We start from the raw sequence: 24565 nt of genomic DNA, 5'->3' as shown, positions 1-24565 counted from the left end.
GGGTGCCTCAGGGGCTGGGGCACACGGAGGACACCATGTGCCTCACCCATCACCCCCGGGTCATTCTGTCCCCCCACCCTTCCAGTGTCCCTTTGCTTCCCTCAGCCCCACCCAGGCCCTGCTCTCCCTCCCGGTCTGGAGGAGCAGCAGCCGGGGGTCAGTCCTGGGGATCAATTCTGGGGGTCAGTCCCAGGGGTCCGTTCTTGGGGTCAATTCTGGGGGGCCAATCCTGGGGGTCAGTCCCGGGGGTCAGTCCTGGGGTGTCAGTTCCTTGGGTCAGTCCCGGGGCAGCACACACTGCCCATCCCTGTGCTCCCCCACGGCCGGGGCTCAGCCCGGCGCTGCCATCAGTGCACGAACAGCGGGGAGGAACTTGGTATCCTTTTATTTATAAACAAATCAATGTAAAATAAGTGCAGAGGAAAGCACTGGCTGACCCTGCCGGGGCCTGGCTGCAGCGGGGCTGGCGCCAGCTCACAGCGAGGGGCTCCATGAGCAGCCAGAGCCCCCAGCCCCGGGCCGGCAGCACAGGCTGCGCTAGAGGACAAAAAGCCATTTTTGCCTTTTTATTACTTTGGGGTTTGGGTTTTTTTTTTTTTTTTTTTTTTTTTTTTTTTCTGAACTTTGCCCCTTAGGGGTAAACCTGACTCAGTGCAAGAGCCTGGAGGGTTGGTCACCACAGGGGCCCGTCCTGCTGCTGGCCAGGCCCTCGAGGCTGCAGGGGAGGGGGTGGGTGAGCTGCGGCTCCGGATGCAGAGGGTGAGCTGAGGACAGGAGAAGGAAGTGCTTGGAGTGGAGATTCTGTCCCAGCCCTTTGGTCACTGCAGAGGAAGCGTGTGTGTGTGTGTGTGTGTCTGTGCACACTGGGGACAGCCCGTGCTGGCCCCATCGGCCCTGTCCTGCCAGCCCTGTCCCAGCTCAGGCCAGCCTGGTGCCGGTGATGCTCCGGGTTCCACCCCACAGGCAGCCCCGAGCTGGCAGCTGCTGCTCAGGGGACACTGCGGTGGCACAGCTGGTGGCTCCACTCCATTCCTTGTGCAGCTGCAGAAACACATCTGCGACCATGGGAACCACTCAAGTGCCATCAGAAATAAATACATTAAACTGCTTGGGACCAACAGGTGCCTCAGGAAGGGCAATGCCCTCACAAGAAGTGCAATGCCAGGACAGGTCACCACCCCGGGATGCTCTGGTCAGACCCAAAACCCTCTCCCACACTCAGCTGGGACAGACAAACTCTAGAGGAGCAGGAGCGCCCCTGGGAAGACAAACCTTAGCAGCTCTGGCTAAAAATCACCAAGAGCTGCGAGTTCAACACAGGTAGAAAAATCATCTCATCGTTTGAAACAGACAACTCCTTAGTAAAAAAAAATAAATTCCAAAATAAAAAAAAAAAAGAAAATTAAAAAAAGAAGGCGAGAAGGATCAGCCAAATCCTGCAGCATCCAGGCAGCCTCCAACACCAGCCCAGACCCACCTGTGGCAGGCCCAGCCCTGCTCCTCAGCTCTCCCAGCTCACTCCATGGTCCCACACGGTCTCCCCAGCTTGGAATAAATATGAAACTCTCCAGCCCTGGCCCGGTGTGCCCAGCTGGAGCCAGGTCAGGAGCTGGGGGCAGGCAGGGCCGGGGGGACGGGCTCCCCCAGGATGGAAGACGGGCTGGGGTGGTCAATGCTCTGAGCTCAATGCGGGGCTGAGGGTGGCCTGGGGACAGCGAGCCCCTCGAGGCTGGCCAGGCTCAGTGCCCAGGGGCTGCCCCAGTCCCCACGGGCACTGCCCGGAGCGCTGCTCCATCCCAGGGAAGCAGGACCACGAGGTCACGGAGAAGTGCAGGCTGGGCAGCAGGGAACAGAACCCTGTGCTTCCAACGCCCACAGCTCGAGTCTGGTGCAAAGCCCAGCTGTGCCGGGCTCCTCCTGAGCACTGCGGGGGCCTGGCCGGGCTGGGTGGGGCGCCGAGGGCCCGGCCGAGCGTCGGGAGTGTCCGTGTGCGGCGGAGGGGGTGTGTGCATGCGAACCTGTCGGCAGGTGAGCGCGGGTGGGGACGGCTGGGAGCGGAGCTTCCAGGATCCATCCTGCCAGGAGTCCTCTCAGAACTTGCCTTGCTTTAGCTTGTCGATGTGGTAAGTGAGCTTCAGGGCTGGCCCCAGCTTCAGCCCCATGTACTTCATCATCATGTCACTCCGCAGCAAGAGCAGGGCTTTCCCATCGATCTCCTGCAAGGATGAACCACAGGTGATGGCACCTGAGAGACACAGCCCTGACCCAGCCAGGCCGGGCCCAAAATGCAACAGCAGGGCTGGCTGTGAGAGCCCTGTCCAGTATGGACATCCCAGTATGGACATCTCAGTAGGGGACACCCCGGTATGGAAATTCCAGTATGGACATCTCAGTATGGAGACCCCAGTATGGACATTCCAGTATGGACACTCCAGTATGGAGACCCCAGTATGGACATCCCAGTAGAGACACCCCAGCACGGACAGCACAGGCAGCCCCACATCCACCCTGCTGCAGCCCCGGACCCATGTGTGTGATGGGAATTCCTGGGTGATCAACATCCAGGAGCCATCTCCAGAGGGCCAGAACATCCTGAAGGGAGGTGGGGAGGAAGGAAAAGGGAGGTGGCACTGACAGGGGAATGACAGAGGCAGTGGCAATGCAGGGGAACAATTGCTCACTCCAGGGCATTGTCATCCCAGTGCAGAAGAAATGTGGCAGAGGATGTGTCAGTGGTGACAGTCCTGCTGTGACACACACAGCCCTGAAGTCATGGCTGAAGATGGAGGTGAGGGAACAGAAACCCAAAGAGCCTGTGCTCTGTGATTGGACATTAGGAAAAATTTCTTCCCTGAAAGGGAGGTTAGGCAGCTGCATGGGCTGAAATCACCATCCCTGAAGTGCTCAAAAAACATGTGGATGTGGCACTTGGGAAAACTGTTTAGTGGTGGCCTTGGCAGTACTGGGGGAATGTTGGACTGTATGCCCTCAGAGGGCTTTTCCAACCTGAATGATTCTGTGGTTCTATTTCTGGAGCTTCACAGCACAGTCCCAGCCACTGGCAGAGACTGGTGGAGCTCCTCATTCCCACTGGGGCTGATTCCAACACAGCAGCTTTCAAAGCATCTGATGCTTTCCAGCAGAGCCAGATGTGTCCCTCCTGAGACTGAGGAGGGGATGGACCATGAAGCTTAGAATAACCAGAAAACAGCTTTGTACTTGGCATTTGCAAGTGGAAGTCTCTCAGTCCCTTGCAGCATGACCCAGTCCAGGCTGGCTCCAGAGCTTTGCACTGGACAGTTTTCCATGAAGAAAATTTTAATTGGCTTGTAAGGGAAAAATAAAAGTCACAACCTCGAACAACAGAAAATCCTGTCCTATGTCAATGCTCAGTTGCTTTCAGATCCCTGCTTCCAGGGATCTCCAGTACCAGGTTTGATCTGTTTTTCCCTTCCACAGGGAAGGGATTGACAATCCAGGACATTTCTGTCCCTTGGCAGCTTTTGCATAATTAAACAAACATTTCTCAATTATTGGTGTTTCTGAAATAGAACAAATTAAAAGAAGAAGTGTTGAGTCAGCCCAGCTCAGAGCAGGACACAGCACTGGGTGTTTGCTCCCACTGCTCTTCATGAGCAGCACCAGAACATGGATGTTATTTATCATCAGGCAGAGGGAACACAGCTCTTGCAGGGCTCAGGACATGCAGCTGCCAAACCTCTCCTGTAGCTGTGATGGTACAAACTCCACACTGTGTCTGCAGCTGTTTTACACTTACAGATGTGCACAAGGGCCAGAGTCTTAGGAGACTCCCTGTTACAGGAGCTGAGCAGCAACACACTCTGTGAATCCCACTGGAATGTGTTTCTTGCCATGAGAAATTTGCCACGAGGTGAGTATTAGACTCCAGGAGGAGCAGAGTTTGTGTTTTCAGCACTGGGATTCACTGCAGACACTCTGTGTGCACCCAGGCTCCCTCTGAGGGGTTCTGATAAGGATTCAAGCCTGGACAGGGCATGAGCAGATTTATGAGGATCTTTTTATTAAGCACAAAACTCTGGTTTTGAAGTGCTGCCGTGTTCTGACTCTCCTGGATTTTTGCTTGTGTGATTTTCCCCCTCCCAGATGTAAGACACACACACATGTACATGAACTGTGGCACTCACGTGTTTCCTGAAGAGGTCAGCATGGGGGCCCAGCTGTGGGTCTGACTCACGGATGAACTGCATCACCTCCTCCACCGTCCAGGACGAGGGGTCACGGCTGCTGAGCCGGGAGCTGTCCCGGGAGCTGAGGTACCTGTCCGAGCCTGGGGATGCCAGACAGAGCTGTTATGGGGGTCCCTGGCACTGCCCCACAGTCATCCCCCCTCAATCCACCACTCAGCTCCTCTCCCACAGCAGGGCAGAGACACAGCAAGGGGCACATCCCAGGAACGCCCCAGATTCCTGTGGTGCAGGTCAGGCACTGATGCCTTATTCCCTCTCCTTAGGCCTGACTTTCCAGGGCAGCCTCCTATGCTGAGCCCTTGTCCCCTCTCTCAAGCCCCACAAAGCCCTTGTTTGTCCCTAGCTCCTACTCCTCCTTATCCATGGGCTGACACTTCCCACCTGAGCAGAACAACCCCCTGTCATTCCCACATCTCTCCCCCTGCACGGCTCCTCCTCCCCTTCCAACACCTGTAGCACATTTAACACAGCAAAGCTGATGGATGCTTTCACTGGCTGCTTCTTCTGATGGACTGAACTCACAGGTGAGCTCTCACTGTCCAAAAGCACAGTTTGAACTGGCACAGGTCCTGCTCCCAGTGTGCACAGCCCCTTGTCTCAGCTCTGCCCGAAAACCTGAGGGGGAGGCACCAGCAGCCTGAGCTTTTCAGAGGCTTTTACTGACACCATGCACCTAAAATGTCACTGTTTGCAACCCCAAATGCTGCAATGAGCAGTTCAGCTCTCCTGCCCCTCTTCCTCCATACAGACAAGTGCCACTCATGCATCTGCCCATCCTCCCAGCCCCACCAGGCAACTTCCAACTCCCCAGCCATTCCCAATCCATCCTTGCAGACTCAGACACCCATTTATCACTTGGACACAGTTCGAGTCCTGCCTGTTCCTTTCTCCCCACTGACCTCCAGGTCCACCCAGTCACCAGCCAAAGGAGAAATGTCACCTGTCCACACTGCCACCTGCCAGGTGCCATCACACCTAACAGACCTGGTTGGCTGTGCAGAGCCCAGCCTCTGGTACTTGCTGAAGTTAGAAAGGTGTAACTGGAGTTGCAATAGCCCTTTGTTGCCCAGTTTAGAGCTGCAGGGCTGTTTGAGCTCTTACCCCCAGAGCTAAGCCTGCGCAGGGCAGAGGTGCTGCCCTGGCTCAGGCTAGAGGGCTGGTGCAGGTGCCTGTATCCTGGCAGCCGATAGTCTCTGGAGCTCCTGCTGTGGCTGGATGAATTGACAGAGTTCAAGGCAGAGTCCATGGGGTCCAGGCGAGGCTCTAAGGGCCCTGGGAGGCCATCTCCCAGGACAAAGGTTTCACCTGGAATGCACCAAGCTGCAGTTAGTGCACCCGAACGCCACAGCCCCACGCTCCCCTGGGGGCAGAGCCACAGCAGCACTCACTGGGTCCAACCCCTGGCTGGGCTCTCCTCAGCACAAGCATCAAACCAGGCACTGCTGGATCCCTGGCATTCACCAGCTGCCAATCTGCAACTGGTGTCACCATCTGCCAGTGCCAGTCCAACCAGTATAGTGACAAAGCAGCTCTTGTTCACCTACTCTGTTCATGCCACCACCAGCAGTGGCCCAGCCCTGTGGCCTGATTGCCCTGGACTGTGCCAGTCCTCTGGCCCCAAAAGCAACATGCTGGTGAGGAGCTGCTCATCCCTCCTGGCCTCCTCCTGGGCCCTTTTCCAGCCTAAACACATCAGAGGCCAACTCCCTGTACTGGAACATGCACAGGAGGGCCTGGGCTGAGGGCTCTCCCCAGGCAGGGTATTAGAGCAATAGTGGCTTCCTCACTTCTCCAGAAATGCACTGAATTTACAGCTGTCCGTGGGATGGAGGGGATGAGGAGACTGTCCAGGGTGACAGATCTGCCTCTGCTGTTACACTGTGACAGCTCCATTGCAGGGCCACCTTTGCAGGTTCTACTGCAGCACAACTGAGTCTCAGCCCAGGTGGTCCTTGAGCCTCATGAGTCACCCTCAAATACCCTCAAATATCCTCAAATATGTTTTTTATTATGAAACAGCTGTCAAGGAGGGAAGCAGCTCCACAGTGAGGGGCATTGCCTGGGCACTCCAGACCTGCCAGCACATGAGGCTGGGAGCTGCAGCTCCTCCACCAGCATCTGTAGGGACCCAGAGGGCAGCTCACAGCCCTGAGCTGCTGCCACTCCAACACCACAGCAGCTGACAAGGCTGAAGAAGCCTGAGCACTGGCCAGGCCCTGGGTTTCTCCCCCAGAAGCAGCAGGTGAGAAGCCAGCACAGCACTGCTGTGCTGAACTGGGATCATGGTGATACCCACAAGCTGTTGAGATTATCCCAAATTCCCTGCTGAGCTGATGCTGCCATGCTCCAGCGAAGGGAAGTGCAGCTTGTCAGAGCCTGAAGTGGTTCCCAAGTGCTGCAGATATTGGGTACCATTGACTGGGGCAGCCTGTCCTGGCTACACCTTATTTGCTCTGGTTTCTATGAACTGTGGCACTGTTGTGAGAGCTGGGGTCTTGTGGTCTCGTGTCCTGCTGCCTGTGATTGAGCAGAGATCCAGAGGCCAGTTCAGCTGGTCCAGCCCTGACCTTCCAGGGCTTCACACTGAAGGATATAAAATGGGACCACCCTTGTCTGGCTGTTGGCCAGCCTGCTGTGGGGTTAGCACTGGGAAATTGCTGTTCCCACACCAGGGCTTTGCCACTCTGCACTTGAGGCACTGCTGCCTCTCTTTGCTTTTAGGTCTTTGGGATGTGCCCAGAAACAGTAGCACAGCCTTAAAGCCTCACCTACAAACTGCTGGTGTGAATACTGTTACCCCTGGTTACCTGTCCTGTGCTGGCCCATTTGTCACTTGCGTCCTGCATGGACAGGTGTGTTCTCACCTGCTCTGGGTGCATAAAAAATGCTTTGCTGACTCATGGCTATTCCTGAATAACTTCAAACCCCTCGTGCCCTCCCACCATTGCATTTCAGCCCCAGACTGGACACAAACCAGAGCTGGCTGCCCTGGGCTGGGCTGGGTGGAGATCCCCTGCCCAGCCAGACCCACCTCTGGGTGTCACACCAATGGGTTTCCACTGTAGCTGCCTCCAAGCAACTACATTTGGTCTCCTGTTCAACAGGACAGTTCTGTTTAAACCCCAAAACATTTCCCATTAAATATCTGGGGAAGGATGCTGACTGCCAGGGAAGGACAGAGGCAGGAGAGGGGTCAGTGCTGTCACAGGGCAGTGGCTGTGGACATGGGAACAGGTCCAAGCTGTGCATTTCAGCCCTCCAAGGAAACCCAGCACCTCTGAGGTGACAGAGAGCTTCAGCTTGTCAGGACACTGGGACACTCACCCAGATGAGCTGGGTCACACAAACACACGTGTCTGAGTGCTCCCAAAAACCCCAGAGCTCTCACAGTGGGGACTGGCATCAGCAGAAGGAATTTCAGGCCCAGGCTGGGAGAGCACATGCACAGATTCCTGTTGGTGCAAGGCTGAGGATCCAAACCTCACCCTCAGAAATGACTCCACTCAAAAATTGACACAGTGTCATGACAGGAATGTGCTGTGATGCATTCTGCAAATATGTCAGCCTGTTCTCACACGGTGGCGATCACACACTCATGGATGTCCCAGGGCCATGGATGAAGCCATGGGGGCACGATGTTTTGTTGCCCAGGAGGTAAAACCGAAGGCACACAGTGATCCCCTGGTCCCCTATCCCTGCACAGCTGAGTGCCTGGCTGGGCTCTAACACTGCAGCTGAGCTGGGGGCTTTGTGGCAGGGTCAGTGCAAGAGAGATTGAGGGTTTTCCTAAAAATACAAGTACACAGGGAACTGCTCAATGAATGATACCTCCAGGGAAGGGAGGAGGAGATGAGGCAAGAGGGAAATCCAGGATCCTTCACCCTTGGTAATCAGAGTCAGAGGAGGAGGTGGCTGATCCTTAGGCAGGTTTCCTTACACAAACTATTGGATTTAACTAAAGGCTGGCAGTTGGCACATTATAGGGAAACATGCCATAATTAGTGGTGGAGAGGCAGGGAGCAGATAATTAAAGTTTAATTAAACAAATAGTGCTATAGACTCAACAGTGTCATTTTACTGCTAAAACACAGGAGTTTGGCCACAAGCACAAATGTGATTTTCACTACTCCTGAACACCCACTGCTTCCAGCAAGTGATGGGCTGTGGAGGCAGGTCCCCACTGGGCTGGAACTGCAGTGTTTCAGCAAAAAGCCACGCAAACACCACTGGATGTAAGAGGAAAAACAATGTAAGATGTGAGATCCCCTCCTCATGTCTCTGCTTCTTGCCAAATGCAGGGTGAATGGAGATGTCCCACTGCTGCTCACAGCCTTCCATATGGCAAACTGGGATGTGCTCAGGAGCTGCTGTCTGAGACAGAGCTCATTCCCATGAGAAGATGTACCTTGCTCAAGAAATACTCAGTATCTGAGTATTTCAGGTGCATATTCTTAAAATATATCCTCTGAAATGCAAATATTGCTGCCTGAACCTCAATTTCATGGTGGAGGATGATGTATTCATTACAGCTTTTAGCTGTGGGATAAGAATGAATTTCTAGATGGAATTTGAGACTGCACCTCCTTGCTCCCTGCTTGGATGAAGAACAGAACCAGACCAAGCTGCTGCAGGAAGGATCAACCCCATCACTTGCAGACACACTTCCTGCTCACTTATCTGTGTTTTTCTGGAGGAGCCTGGAGAATTCTGGCACCCAGATGGCACAACCCCTTCAAAGGCCAAGGGATAACTGAAGCAGACTAAGAATCAATCTTGTAGAAACCTAATGAAGGCTCCTCCTTGGAATTACCCATTATGGAAGCCTTCTCTCTCCACTGATAATACAGTGTACAATATTCACCACCCAACCAAGGCATCTGAACCTTTGGAGCAACCCAGTGCTTCAAGAGCAGGCTGAACACTGCATGTCCCACCTGCTGGGGGAGGAGGAGGGGCTGGGCCAATGGTTGCCCAAATGCAGTGGCTGATACATCAGAGGGGAGTCAAGGAGACCAGCATCCATTTGGAGGTGAGAAACAGAAGGGGCCTCTGGGTACAGTTTTTGACTTGTCAATATACTGGAATAGATGAGGCACTGTCACACCACACCTATGTGCTCACTTCGACTCTGTGACAAATCTAATTTTAATCACTGCACATAATGAGGTCACTAGAAACTGTCCTTCAGAGAATCATGGAATGGTTTGGGTTGGGAGGGACCTTAAAGCCCATCCAGCCCCACCCCCTGCCATGGACAGGACACCTTCCACTATCCCAGGTTGCTCCAAGCCTGGCCTTGGACACTTCCAGAGATGGGGCAGCCACAGCTGCTCTGGGCAAGCTCAGACCAGCTGTGCTTAGAGACAGGGTCAGTGATTCAGGACACAGTGATGGATGCAGACCAAAATCACCCACAGTGCTGCCAGGTTGGGCACTCACACCTGGGATCAGCATCCTCAGCAAAACCAGGGAAATGGGGATTCTAAACAGACAGCAACAGAGCATGAAGCCACTGAACTGTGAGCCCAGCCAGGAGTCTTCAGCAATTTTTCAGGAATTTCAGTCACAAGGAATTGTCACTAACAGCTTGGCAGATTTCACCATCCATTAATTAAAAGCCTCAGTAAGATTAAATCTTCAGTCTGCATTATGAAGGGTTTGCAGCTCAGAACAAAAGCAGGAATGTATTTATTGAAGATGACTCAGTTCAGGGAGTCCTCCAGCTACCCAGACCTTCTGGAAATCTCCACATGTGCATGCAAGGGACACCTGTGGACCCCACACCAAAGAGGACACTCCTGCAGCTGCTGTTGGGAGCATGGCCCAGCACATCTGCCCCAGTGGTATCCTGAGAGACTCTGGGAAGGAGCAGCAGTGCAGGGTGAGAACGGAGTGTCTGAGCTGGTGGGACCAGTGACACCCCCTGGCTGTTTTAGAGGGGCCTGTGAGGAACAAGACGAGATTCTGGGAAAGGGCAGCAAGTTGCTGGCTGTACAGCTGCACATCAGCATCTGTACAACAGGCTGCAGCAAACCCTCAGGGAAAAATCGGGGGGCAGATGGACTGAGGCAGCTGGGCAGCCTGAGCACTGTTAATCCCATGCACAGCTCAGGAAATTAAACCAGATTATGGTGTGAGATGATGACTGTCAGGGTTAGAAGGAATTCCTGCTGCATTCCACATGCCTGACACATCTGTGTGGGGAATCTGTGTTAGGAGTAAAATTTGGTTAGTTTGTTACAAGTTAAGGTTGTTAATTTTCTAAGTTAACTGTTGTCCTGAGGTGATTTTATGAAGAAGTTCATTGTGTTTCAAGTTAGTTGAAATGTTACAATAAGTTAATGTCTGTTAAAAGTTTAAAGGGGTCCAGGATGGCGTGGGGGTTGTTCCTGAGGGGGTGGTGACACCTTGGGGGTGAGGCCAGCGCAGGGACATCAGCGCCACGAGACGAGATCGGCGGAAGGAGCGGTGCAATCACTCGACGCCCCGAGAGAATGGTTGGACAGGAATGAACCGTGATAAGGACCAATAAAAGCCCCAAAACCGGACCAATTATCACGGGGATCCAAACCCCACCAATCCTGGACCCAAAGGGGGGGTATAAAAGGGGCTGTCAGGCTCCTGCTGGTCGCTCTCCTGAGGAGTTCGTTCCGAGGGAGTGCCCGGTGTGTCGGGGGTTTCACACATTTGAATCATTTCCCGGCTTGAGAGGGGACTCGGGCTTAGCTCGGCTCCTCCGTTTTCTACAGCTGCTTTTAATAAACAAGTGCCTCTTTTACAAGAAAGTTGTTACTCTGTTTTAAAAGCTTTCAGCTAAAAGCTCCGGCCTCGTTCATTACACCTGTCTCACCACACAGCAGCTCATCCACTCCCCTCTGGAATACCAAGCACAACCCGTGGCAGGGACAAGCAAAGCAGCTCTCTGAAGATGGCAGATGTGACCCTGCTGCAGGCAGGACAGGGTGCTGGGGACAGCCAGCTTTGGGAAGAGACACGCTGTGCTCACCTTCCAAAGGGTGACGGTCATTCTTTGGTAACTTGGGGGAGAGAGGAGCAGTGTATGGAGGGGAATCTTGGGAATAGCGCTTTGTACCCCGGCCTGGTCCCTGCAGAGAGCCGTCTAACGAGCTGCTTCTGTCTAGGAAAAGAGAACAAGCCTCTTTAGGAGTGGAGACGTCCTGGGAAATGCAGTCTTGACAGAGTCCCCTGAGCCTTATGTGCATTGCCAGCCTGGGCACCCACCACCTGTTCAAGCTGCAATCCAGCACATCTGGCAAGGCTCAACAGAGCAGAGTTTGCAGGTTTTATCAGAGAAAAAGGGTGGTGAGAAAACTAACAAAGAATCTTAGCCATGTTTTGCCATAGTTCACCCAAATATCACCTCTGATTGACTTAATTTCATTTCTCCTCATTCTGCCCCTTGGCTCATCCCACACAATTCCTGCTCATCCCACTGTCACCTTTCAGATGCACATAACCCTCAGACAACTGGCAAACAAGCCTTGGATGATTTGCAACCCTCTGTGCCATACACAGTGCTGGATCAAACCCTACTCCAATTTTCAATCTCCCCCATCTGTGGAGCCACTGCTGCTCCTCTCCAAACACATCCCAAGGATGGGACTCTCCATATCCTGCACAGCAGACAGGACACTGGGATGGGCTGGGACGTCTCTGCACACACATCAGTGGTGGATGGACAAGGAATGGAAGCTCTGACACTGATGGGGACAGCAGCCAGGTAAGTGACACAGGGGTGGCAGACCCTGTCCCAGCTGGGGTGACCCTCCAGCTGCCCCCTGCCCACACAGCAGCTCCCAGCTGGGCCCTTCAGCCACCCTGAGCATGGGTGATACCTGAGAGCTCACAGCGTTCCTGGGTGTGGGCACAGAGGGGTCAAACGCTCCTGCACAAGTGCCAGGAGCCACCACCAGCCTGGAGTGGCCCTGACAGCTGGCACAGGGCAGGAACAGGTACAGGAGGGGCAACAGGTATGGCAGGGACTGACACCAAGGGAGATGCAGAATGCCCAACAAACGGAGGTACAGGTGGGGGGAAGCAGCAGATGAACACAACCGAGTCGATTAAGGAGAAACACAAAGGTAGAGAAGGCACCTGTTCAATCAATATCCTTCAGGGAAATGAAAGAACTGCTTGCACTGAGGCCCTGGGACTCCATTGGAGTATGACCAAAAGTCACTGTGACATTGCCAGAAAAACAAATTCCATCCTCAGGGTGAGTCCCTGTAAGAGACACTCACTGGCCAGAGAGGGGGACACGTGCTCTTGGTGATGTCTCTGGATAGCCCTGTGCCAAACTGCATGGCCTTCTTCACCCAACAGCCACAGAACCACAACACAAGGTGATGCTTTACCAACGTTCAATCAGGTTTTGGTTTGGGTTATTTTTTTTAAGTGGTTGACATTAAAAGTAATGCAAACACAACAGGTCAGAATTAACTTCGCTATAGAAGTTAATCTTAGAAATCAGAAGTGAGGTCCCTGAAAATTAATGAGAAGATAAACCAAAAATAGAATTCTGGTTTTAAAGGACAAGTTTTAAGAAAATAAAGAAATGGAGTAACAGACAGAGCTGTACTCAGATCATCAGGAATAAAAAGAGAATACCTTCAGTTCAAAAATGACATAAACCTCATGAATGTGTATCATCAAAGAGGAAATAATCTGAGAGGAAAGGACCCCAAATCTCAGTGGATAAATGCTCACTTTGAGAAGGATGCTGAGAACAAGCAGATGATTTACTTTGATGAAAGGGCCGTGCTCAGCGTGGAGTTGTGCACCTCAGAGGATGGGGAGGGCAGGGATGAAGGGAGGTTTTTAACTCATTCTCTTTTGAGGAAGTGCAAAGATGGGGCTGTATTTTAGCTACAGAAGGAACAAGCACAGGAGAACAGAGTGAGGGGACACTGTACAGAAAGGTAAGGATTGGGAGAAAAGGAAAAAGGGTTGTCCTGGCCTCTGAATGACAGGACAGCTGGGAGGGACATTTCACCTCCCCTGCCCTGGGGGGAAGAGCAGCTCAGCTGCCGTGCCTGGATGGTGCTGTGGGACAGTGACATTCACTCACCTCATCTTGTCAGGCTGCTCAGGGCTTCTAATTTATTAGAATTCTATAATAATTCTAATGACCCTTGCACTGACTGCACTGGCCCCTCCTCCCTGGCTGCAGAGCACACCTACGCACCTGGCTCAGGTGTTGATGCATCTGTGACATCCACCTGCACTCAGTGCACGTGTAAGCTGGAAGATGGTAGATTTTGATTGGATATATGGAAGAAAAGTCTTCCCTGAGGGTGGGGAGTCCCTGGCACAGGTGCCCAGAGCAGCTGTGGCTGCCCCTGCATCCCTGGCAGTGCCCAAGGCCAGGCTGGACAGGGCTTGGAGCCACCTGGGACAGTGGAAGATGTCTCTGCCCGTGGCAGGGGATGGAATGAGATGAGCTTTATGGTCCCTTCCAACCCAAACCACTCTGGGGTTTACTTCCAGCTGCAGCCATGCTGAGTAGTGGGGGCAAGGCTCTAAGGATAAAAAAAAACAGGACAGGAACCAAAATATCCACCATTGACTAAGTGAGACAACTGAACATCCTCAAACTGGACACTTGAGGGTGAAGAGGAAGCCAAGAATGACAGTGCACCTGAACCTCTGGGTCTGCTGCAGGAAATTCTAGCACTAAAGTCAGCATTGCATTACTGAAATGTGGTGCCAATATCTGATAAAAAGGTGTAAAAAATGATTTTTACAATAAAATGCCTATGTCTGACCTCAGTAGCACCACAAAGCTTGTGGCAGGCTCTGAAGGAAAGGGCAGGAAATACACATGGAACATTCTATGGCAGGTGTTCATCAGAGGAGGCCACCCCAACAATGGGGAAATCCTGATCTGTCACATGAGGGAAGAGAAATCAAACTCATATACCTGGAATTCAGCAAGATGTTACATACAGAGAGCCACCAGGTGAGACAGAATATGAATTACCAGGAGCCTTGTTCTATGCACAAAAATCAGATTTGAGAGGTAAAGCTGTTGGCAGCACACTGAGAAGGAACACGAGACTGGGAGCAACTGCCAGTGAATCTGCTTGAGGATCATCCTTGAGCCCAGAGCCATTTAATAACTGTAATAACTTTGGCAGAAATTACCCATGAAATCTGCTGATGTCTTCCCAAAGACATCAGACAAAGCAGCATTTAAAATCAGGTGGGAAGGATATATATAGAACCAAGAACCAGCAAGGAGGAAAATCCAGCAGCTAAATCCAGATGTGCACTTCAAGCACTGTCCCATGAGCTGGTGACCTGCAGGTGACAACAGTGGATGAGAAGAATGGTGTATGTGACCAGGACAGGCTGATCATCACCTCTCACAAGGACACAGAGACTAAAAGTGACTGCAGAGACATTTCCTGTGACCAAGGTGGTGCCAGTGCTGTGGCACCAGGTCCCCATGACTCCTCCCCAGAGTGCTGGGTGGCACTCTGGCCACCCCATGAAGTTTAAAGTCAAACCAACACTGAGGCGAGTGAAACGCAGCCAAAAGATGAACTCCTCTGAAGGTTACAACTGCTCTGCAACTACTTCCAGAAGAAAGAGAACCAAGTTAAGATAAAAGACAATATTAAGACCAGGAGATACAGACACCAAGTTGCCCAGGAATAAATTAGGGCTGGAAATTACAACATTGCTTCTGAAATCTCAGCATAAAACCCTGGAGCAGACTCCAGTGGAAAAGCAAAATCCACAACTCCAGAATTAATCCAGGAAACACCATTGCTGTGGTGCTGTAACAGCAGGAGCCAGGGCTCAGTGCTCCAGGTCTCTCCAGTCCTGTGTTTTCAGACAGGTCACACCATGTTCATGTTGCTGTGAGCAGCAATCAGCTGCCCAGGTCCCTGCAAACGGCTCCTTATGTACAGCTCAGTCTGCTTCTCTTATTTCCATTTACTCAGTAAGGCAGAATGGCAAGACACTGCTGAGCCGGGTGCTGCAGACCTTCCCTCTGCCCCAAACACACACACACACAATTCTCCATGGCACCCACAGGGGTGCTCCTGCAAAGTTTGTTCTGGGAGCTCAGACCAGCTCCCAGTCCTAACCAGTGGCCATTTACTGCAAGAACCAGCCCCATACAATACATTCCTATAGTGGAGAGGAAACAAGGCAGGACATGTAGAGCTGAAGGTGAGACCACAGCAGCCTTGACATCTGGAGTGATTTAAGGATGTACAACTCCACCCTCATTCCTCCATGACCAGCCCAAACTTCCCAGAATCACCAGCACTGTTTCCCTGCCCTCACCAAGTGACTGAGAAAGGTGTAACACGAGCAGATACCCAACAAGCTCAGACATCAGGATGAACTGCAGGACTAGGTACTGTCACACCTCTGACTGTGGTTAATTTTTCTTTAAGTGCTGCAAACATTCTGAACCAGAGTTCAGGATGGGCAGGTCTCAGCATCATGTCAGATCTGGTGCTCTGCCAGAGTTATCCTGAATTCTGATTTATGCTTTTTCACTCTGCCCAGCAGCCCAACTCTTGGCACAGCCACCACTGACCTCTCATGGAGACTGGAACCTCTGTGAGCTCATCCATGCCCAGGGCTGGGTGCTTTTCCTCCCACTCTGGATTTGCTCTCTCTCATGATGACAGGGTACCTCCACACTGAAACATGGGGATTTCTTCTATTTGAGGATTCCTCAGGGAACCTCAAAGAAGCCTAGTTACTAGTTACTAGTCCCAGTAACTAGTCATGCTGCTCCTGTCCTTGCATATCCTACAGCTCCTCTGCTCCTGGCCCTGCTGGCTGCAGCCAGGAGGAAGCAGAGGATGGGAAGATCCTCTCACTCCCTAGACTCTGCCTAAGGTGCTTTGTGAAGTGCAATGAATGGAAGCACTGTGGCATTTGGCTGCTGCTCCTACACCTCATGCTTAGCAACTTCTCCTTAAACAGTTCTTCCTAAGTGCCCATCCTTTTACATTCATATAACTTTTGCTTTTCTTGCCAGAACCAGAATTATGCAAACGATTAATTTTGGAAAGACCTCAAACAACACAACAGCTGTTTGCTGACTAGAGGGGGAAGAAAGCGAGACAGGAGAGGAGATCAGCACTTGTCAACCAGCTAAGAGGGTGCAGGCAGCTTTGATCCTCTCCACAACTGACATTCCTGGAGCAGGAGCTGCCCTAGAACCCCCAGACAGCCTGTGGGGCAGCATCACCCCAGGCCTGCTGCCACTGCCCAGCACTGTGGGGGAACTACCAGCCTTGTTTTCCACAGCTTCTACTTCAGAGCAGTTTTGCAGCCTGACAATCTGCACCGTGGCATGAACTGTCTTGCTGGGGTGAGCTGCTTCAATGCCATGCCAAGGAAAACAAAACCACCTCTGCCTCAGATTGCTGCACGAGCATCATCCCTGAACAGGCCACGTTGTCACTGAGGGCTGGATGCCCTGGCTGCTGCCAGCAGATCCACAGCCACTCTGCTTTAATTAATTTCTAATTACAGTTTACTTGCTGCATGTTATCATTCTCCCTTCTCGTGCAGTCTTTCACCTGAGTTCCTAGCTGAATGAAGTCACCATAATCAGATTACAGAAGTGGGAAGGACTGGGGGACGAGGAGAGGAGGGAAGACAAGGAGACAGCACGGATGAGCGGGAACCTACAGCGGAGATGGAAACCAAACTGACAGGCAGAAAATGCAACTGGAATCCTACACAAGAGCCCTGAGGGCATGTGCACGACACTGGGTGTGATGTAATGAGCCCTGTGACAGGGCTCTGGAACTGATAAAATCTGGGTTAAGACACGGAGCACCTGGGTCCCTACAGTGCCGCCCCCGCCCCAGCTCCTACCTGGTAGATACCTGTCGTGGTCGTACTCGTGTGAGCGCTGCATGTGGCTGTTCTGAGTGAAAGGCTGGTTCCCAAAGAGGTTGTCACTGCGCAGATTGTGGCACAGCTTCTCCAGGAACCGCAGGACGTAGGTGATACTGTTTACTGCTGGCAGGTTCAGAGTGTGCTGTTCCCGATCAAACACAGCTGGAGACAGAAACAAACAGAGCCCAACACGTGAACCCCCCGCCAAGGCGGGAGGCTACGCCCAGGGCCGCACAGCCAGCTCCTGGATCTCAGCATCTCTGGGCTCTCCAGAGCCAACCAAGCCACTGCCTCGCACTGCTGGGCAGGCCAGGACCAGCCTGCTGCACCCAGCACCGGGGGAGCTGCGTCCAAGGGAACCGAAAGGATTCCAGGAGGGGCCTGTGCTCACACATCCAGCTACACACGGCCTTAAAGGAGAATGAGAACCCGGGGCATTTCTTGTGTTTCCGTGAGGAGTTGTGGCATCCCCCCTGCCGTGGCTCTTCCCAGGGCTGGGGCAGAATTGCTGCCCAGGCTGATGCCAGCACTGCCTGCTCCAGCAGCTGTGCCCGCGGGCCATGGGAACTGCTCTGCTCTGAGCCAGCTGCCAGCTGTTGCTTCACTGACACACATGTGTGGCAAGAAAGAGAAGACAGAACTCTTCTGTCTGCCCCTGGCCTGTGGCTGCAGTGAGCTTCACGACAGACATCTTCCAACGAGAGAATTCTTGCAACAACCTCTCTGGAGGCAAAGTGCTGCAGGCTCATTCTCACCTGAGATGACCTCTCCCCCGTGGCCTTGTTTTAAGAAGGAGAAGACTGTTTTCTGATGATAAGCACAATCAATGCAGGCCTGTACTGCTTGCTGCAGGACAACAGAAGCTCGAGCTGGTCCAAAATGGTCTGGCAGCTGCTGAATTTTCTTCTTGTCTAGGTGGGGCCCAGTGCTGCCGTTCTTGTTCAAGTAAATGCAAACTGCCAAGATGAGAAATGTGTTTGCCATTAACCCACTCAAGAAAGCAAGAAACAGATGCCTACAATCCAGCCTGAGAGATGCTGAGATTTTAAGACTGTCCAATCACTCACAAAGTGGAATCCACCACGACTGCCTGACTGCATCCTCACAGTGGAGCCGCTTCTAGAGGGGAATCACCTTCAAAATCCTCCTGCCTCATGCTCACCTTCCAAACTGCTGCTGTTTCTCCCATGCTCTCCCCTGCAGTCAGGCTGTAAAGTGATTTCCATGACAGCCAGCTAAGGTGGCTGTGATGTTCAGAGGTGAAGAAGGAATGCAGTCCCCACTTTCTGCGGGTTCCCACAGTGTTTCCTTTTTAGGGAAACTGGCTTCTTTAGGTTCCTCTGAAAACTGGCCAATTACAGAGGGCTCAGCCCATATCCAGTGCTTGACTCAACATGTCAAAAGCAGCTTTGCATTCGACTTTCCTGACCAGATTGATCCTCAGCTGTAGCAGTGCATATACTCTTCACTGCTGCTCCTCCTCCTCTCCTATTCCCTCCTGCCCCTGTGTGCCTTGATATCCTGGCTGGAGCTGGGCAGATCACAGTCCTTCAGCACCTCCTCTGCCCCTTGTGCAGTTCCAGCAGCTGTGCCTTGCACGGTGTGGAAGAGCTCACACTCAGGGCTCACAAGGGGTGCTGCACACCCAACACAGGGGCACAATGCACCTGGAGAGCAGTGGAGTCACCAGCATGCAGGGGAAAGGGGTCCTTGCACTCAACAGGTGGCCTTGCAATCTTCCTACTTCATTATTTCAAATAGAAAGGTAAACGAACAGCTGCTCTGGACTCATGTGCCTCTCTCAGGCCAGCCTTTCTGGAGTAGTAAGGATTGCTGGTTTACAGGCTTAGGAAGAAATGGGACCCTCTCAGGGTGCTGCTGTCTGCCTGCTGCAGTTCCTAACTGTGCAATCCTGTCAAGAACGGGGTCCAAGACCCTCCTTACCTGTGGGAGCCTGCATGGCAGAGCTGGGGATTGTAGCAGCGTCCTGGGGCACAGTGCTTGTGTCTGGCTCTGGGGTACTGGTTGTTGGAGAGGTGGGTGCTGGGTTCAGCAATGTCCTAGGTTTCCTCTGCAGAAAAAGAGGAGATATTTCTCCTTTTACCACTGCTCTCCTTTACCACCCATGATCACTACACTCTCTCCTCTGCATCCAACAGACAAAGCACTGTGGAACATGACACATTTCTGATGGTGATGACGGGGTGTCTCAAGAACCTAGTAATCAATATGTGTGTATTTTATAAACCACAACCCTGAAAAATAACAAGCCTGGGATCTGCCACCTCTGTTCGACTCAGACTAGCCACACACAAAGGACAGGAAAGCTTTTTCTACCCTTTGGCCATCCTGTCATGCTCCCAGCATCTGCCATGCTACTCCACAGCCAATGCACTTCCAAAGACACGGATTCTGGATGGAAATGATCTTTAGGACACAGACATTCTCTACAGCTCCAGGGCTGGGCTCTGAGGATGCTCCCACACACCCCTCTGGTCTCCTACTTGCTGCAGTCACACAGCCAGAGGCTGAGACAAACGTGCACAAACACACGCATGCACCAACCCATGGCAGGACCTGCAGCACCTGCTGTTCACCCGCCTGCATCAGCATCAGCTTTTACCTTACTGCCAGGCTTGGGGCCTCTCTTTCTGGGGAATTTCAAAGGCTCCACTGACTTGGAGGGTGTAGGCATGGGGTGGTGGATTAGTGCTTTGGTCGTTCGACCACGCTTCTTCCCTGTTTTGCGACGCCTTTGCCCTTGTTGATGCCCCAAAACAGTCTTTGTGCTACTGTGCATGCTAGGTTTCTCCGAGTTTACTTCGGAGGCAGGTAAAGGGCTCTTTGGAATCACAACTGAAATAAAAAGAGAAAAAGCAAATGTAATTAAATCAGGTGAGAATCAAAACAAGAGCAGCCTCCATCTTTATACAGTGTCACATGGAAAAACCTGGAGTACTCCCAGACCCCTGGGAGAGGGGACTGCTCTCCATGCCAGAGTAAAAATCAAACACACGGATCCCTGGCTCAGCACTCGAGCTGGGGGACACTGGGGCTTAACCTGCATGGGCTGAACTCCAGAAGGATTGTGCCTGCAGCCACACCTTCCTTCCTGAAAATAACTGGCACCTACAGCTCTTCCTTCTGCGAGTGGTGACCTGCCAATGGCCACGGAAAAGGCTCTGAGAGCATTCCTAGGGAGGGATCAGTCAAGACCTGTCTGACAGCCACAGAGCCAGAGCTGCAAACACTGGAAATCCCCTTTCTCAAGGCTGATGTCAAATCTGTTCTGTCCCTAAATGTCCAGCAAACTGCAGTGGAAGGGACCAGCTCCATCCTCACTGCCTGCAAGGCTTACTGCTCCTGGCCCTGAGCAACAGCTCATGTCAGCTGGCCCAGCTGCCCTGCTCCTCTCACATACAGGTCTGCTCCTTCTTATCTTCTCTCTTTCCATCACAAAAACAGATTTCTGGTATACTTGCCCACAAATCCCCTAAATTTGGTCAGTCATCTTTTCCAATCCTGCTAGAGGCCAGAGATATGTTGGCCCAGCCTAGCAGACAAGTATTTCCTTCTAATTTTCTGCTAAAAAGAAACAAACCAAAATCCTGCTGCATTTTGAAAACTGCAGAGTGATCTTTGGGATGTCTTGTTTCTCACATCTGGAAACCTCAATGTGTATTCAACACAGGGGCAAGGAATTAGGAAAAAACACAAGCAAACACTTTTGAAATCACTCTTGGTAGTTCAGGGAAAAAGTCTTAGCCAGGGAAACAGAGTGCAATAAAAGATTGATTCCAGGATGTCACAACTGTGGGCATATACAGAGATTTTTAAGGTTTCTGTAATGAGGATTTTAGGAGCAGTTACTGTGAGCAAGGATTCATTCCCTGGAACAATGAAGTTGTGGCTGTCCCTGGATCCCTGGAAGAGTCCAAGGTCAGGGTGGACGGGGCTTGGAGCAGCCTGGGACAGTGGAAGGTGTCCCTGCCATGGCAGGGGGTTGGAACAAGATGAGCTTTAAGGTCCCTTCCAACCCAAATCACACAGTGCATCCAGGATCGAGCCCCATTCTGCTTGTCATATGGGCATGTTTAGTTTTAATTTTATTTCCTTGCTTTTGTGCATTAGCATTCTCTATCAGAATCTGGGAAGAAGCACACAGTCATCAGGATCTATCTGACATCCTGAATAAAGACTTTTTTGTGTCAGGCAGACACAGGGCATGTGGCAGAAACAGAGTTTTACTGCTCTTTGTCTGAGCTATTAATGTTAAAAGCAAGACTATTTTACTGTTAAGAAAATGAATGTGATAGCTCAGGAGCTTCTTAGAGCTGATGGTGTTCCAGGAGTGTCACCTGCTCCAGGTGACATCTGAGTTGCAGGGAGGAATGGCACAGGTAAGGCAGATGCTGATCATGGAATCGTGGGGCCTGTGGCTTTATGTGTGGAATGACTGACCTCAGCAGAGAAATGTTTTAATTGTATTAAACCATCTGTTAGAATCTCACAAGTTGACAGAACAAGGATAAACACAGTAAAATGGAACAGGGTGCCCAGAGCAGCTGTGACTGCCCCTGGATCCCTGGCAGTGCCCAAGGCCAGGTTGGACATTGGGGCTGGGAGCACCTGGGACAGTGGGAGGTGTCCCCATGGCAGGGGGTGGAATGGGATGGGCTTTATGGTCCCTTCCAGCCTACAACAATCCATGATTTCATGATTCTAAAACTGTCCATACCACAAAGAAACTATTAAATATCAAAGGGATGTGGAAGCCAGGGCAGGGTGAGATCTGCACAATGCTCAGTGTCTAAACCAAGCTGTGCCACAATGAGGTTTCTCTCATGTGGAGGAAAAATTGAGAATTCTACAGACAAGCTGTGAGGCAATGCCATGTTCTCATTTTTACTAGTAACAAACCAGAGCAATGGTGCATTTGGGAAATTGGCAGTAGCAGAGCACTGGACTGCACCCTTTGCTCCCAGGCTGGGACCACATCAGTGGCAACTCAGTGCCAGGAAAAAGGAGACTGCTGTCAGATGAAGTCCTGGGGTGCAAGCTTTTACTGTATAATTTTATGTTAAAAAGTGATTTCATCTTTTGGTGAAATAAATGCAAGAAAATATGTTGCCTGCTTCAGCTGTAAAGACAGTACATGTAATAGTAACTTGGTTTTGGGATTTGGGCAATAAAATCTCATAACTGGGTGCATGCAGATCCCATGATGGGACATCTCATGTCATTCAGGCACCCAGAGGAGTTCCCACTGTGCCTGTGCCCCTGGCAGCACATCCCTGCTCCCTGCTACAGCCATGGCTCCTGCAGGGATGGAGGAGCTGCCACAGCAAGGGAGGCTGTTCACTGAAAGAGGCAAAATTCCATCTGAATGTGCAGCCAGCTCAGACTGTGACCTAGATTGGTGCTGTGTGCCCAGCAGTACTGCTGAGCACAGCCCTGGGCACAGCCCTGGGCACAGCCCTGCACAGGCACTGATGTTTTCCCTGGGGCTGATTCCATCACACTGATGCAATGCACAGACATTTCTCTGACCTGAAGTGATTTAATGAAATGAGGTCTTATCCTCTCACGATCCAGCAGATTTGCCTGGCTTTTTGCTGGATTTGAACCAGAATCTGAGCAAACAGCAGCCTGTGCTAATACATTTCTATTGCCCTACCAGATGCACTGAGCTGTGTGAGGAGGAGGCACCACGAGGTCCAGGGCAGGGTCCTCCCACCAGCTGTACCTGCACATCAATGGTGCAGCCCCCAAAACACAGCATGACAGCTGGCCACACTCTGCCTCATCCCCAAGGCACTGTTGGATGCTTCTTAAAGGAGCCTGCAGTTTCTTTTCAGGTGCCTGTTACCTTCCTGCAGGATTTCAGCCCCTGCCATGGGCTGACTGAAACATGGGATTGCTATTGCAGGGATCAGTGCCCAGCACTCAGCCCTGCCTGCACCCACAGAGCTCCAGAGGTGGAAACAGCTGTGCCCAGCAAGCAGGATTATCTCACAGCTCCAAACACTGCCCAGGTCTCCTTTAACTGCCAAAACCTTCAATTTACAGCATCTTATCTTACTATTATTACATCTTAATTATTAAGGATCTAAAGCTATCAGTGTCCAAAGATGGTGAAGGGTCAGGAGGGGCCACAGGAGGAGCAGCTGAGGGCACTGGGTGTGTGCAGCTGGAGCAGAGCACACTGAGGGCAGAGCTCAGGGATCTGCAGCTCCTCCCGAGGGGCAGCTCCGATCTCTGCTCCCTGGGACAGGGACAGCAGCCAGGGAAGGGCTGGAGCTGGGCCAGGGCAGGCTCAGGCTGGAGATGAGGGAAAGGTTCTTCCCTCAGCCAGAGGGTGCTGGGCACTGCCCAGGCTCCCCAGGGAATGGGCACGGCCCCGAGGGATGGACAGGGGGGATTGTTGGGGGGTCTGGGCAGGGACAGGGGCTGGGCTGGATGATCCTGGTGGGCCCCTTCCAACTCAGGATATTCTGTGATTGTGTGACTCAGCTGGAGACAGTGCCAGCCCAACTGTGAGCAGCTGCCAGAGACATCCTCACCTTCTTCTTCCTTGTACTGAAAGGAGACCCATTTGCAGAAAATCAAGTGGGCCCTCTCTTATTTAAAAATCAAGTTTGCTGTTCCTGGGTAAAGCAGCATCTCTCTGTGCCACAGCTTTGTTGCTTACCTGAGCTCTGAGCAATCTCCAAAGCTGGCCTTGGAGGAGTTGAGCCATGCAACCCTGAGATCCCTTCTGACCTGAATTATTCACTGATCTGAACTCATGGTTATTTCAGCTCATTAAAGGAACAGAAAACTAATAATTGGAATTTTTCTACTGGCTGAACTATCTTGTTTTGGGTCACACAGGCATCCAGGACAATGGCATACATGGAGGAGGAGGCTGGCTGGCATCAGATCCATTTGGCACAGTGAGAAACATCTCCCTGAAGATGCAGCTCGAACATGACTAAACTCAGAGCCAAGGAGAAGCTGAGAACCACTGATGATGTTATTCATCACTGGAGGATTACTTTAAACAAGAGTTCTGAGCTTTCTGCAGAAACTAAGAGACTTGAGAGAGAATTTCTGATTTTAGGCTCTACTTCCTAATGCCAAAACATTCCCTGTCAGCTGATACATGGCACCTGCAGCTGCCCACCACACTGTGACTGAAACTGTTGCTTACAGGAGACTGCACAGTTGCCATCCACACTCTGAGGGTTAGTCAATGCTAGGAAACAGCATTTGTCACCCATTAGTTTATCTGAGACTTGTCACAGTTCGAAGAAGACAAAATTATGTCCTTGGGACAAGAATTACAAAGTCAAAACATGTAGAAAAATACAGAACAGAAAAGTTGAAGCAGCAGAAAGGTCTCCTGCCTTTCTCTCCTATTTACAAGGTTCATTTACCAAGAGCTGCAGGAGCAC

General features: G+C 51.8%; 1 protein-coding gene across 5 annotated transcripts in view; it reads right to left on the bottom strand.

Annotated features, from left to right (window-relative positions):
• Positions 1 to 368: 368 nt before the first annotated feature.
• The window catches only part of SCMH1 (Scm polycomb group protein homolog 1), a 67490-nt gene continuing 43293 nt past the window's right edge, over positions 369 to 24565 (bottom strand). For 2 of the 5 annotated variants that reach the window (XM_088178482.1, XM_088178483.1), the window contains exons 9-14: positions 19753 to 19985; positions 19074 to 19200; positions 17885 to 18085; positions 17106 to 17291; positions 11236 to 11367; positions 4316 to 5534 (exon numbers count right to left, since the gene is read on the bottom strand). In XM_088178482.1, the coding sequence (XP_088034608.1) occupies positions 4903 to 5534; positions 11236 to 11367; positions 17106 to 17291; positions 17885 to 18085; positions 19074 to 19200; positions 19753 to 19985 (1511 nt within the window). In that variant the 3' untranslated portion in view covers positions 4316 to 4902. The other 3 variants (XM_014881286.2, XM_088178484.1, XM_088178485.1) reach the window with 3 other exon arrangements.

Source organism: Sturnus vulgaris, chromosome 24 (assembly GCF_052056855.1).
Source record: "Sturnus vulgaris isolate bStuVul1 chromosome 24, bStuVul1.hap1, whole genome shotgun sequence".
NCBI lineage: Eukaryota > Metazoa > Chordata > Aves > Passeriformes > Sturnidae > Sturnus > Sturnus vulgaris.
The sequence above is the reverse complement of the archived record's forward strand: the minus strand, read 5'-3'. Positions and strand labels throughout refer to the sequence as shown.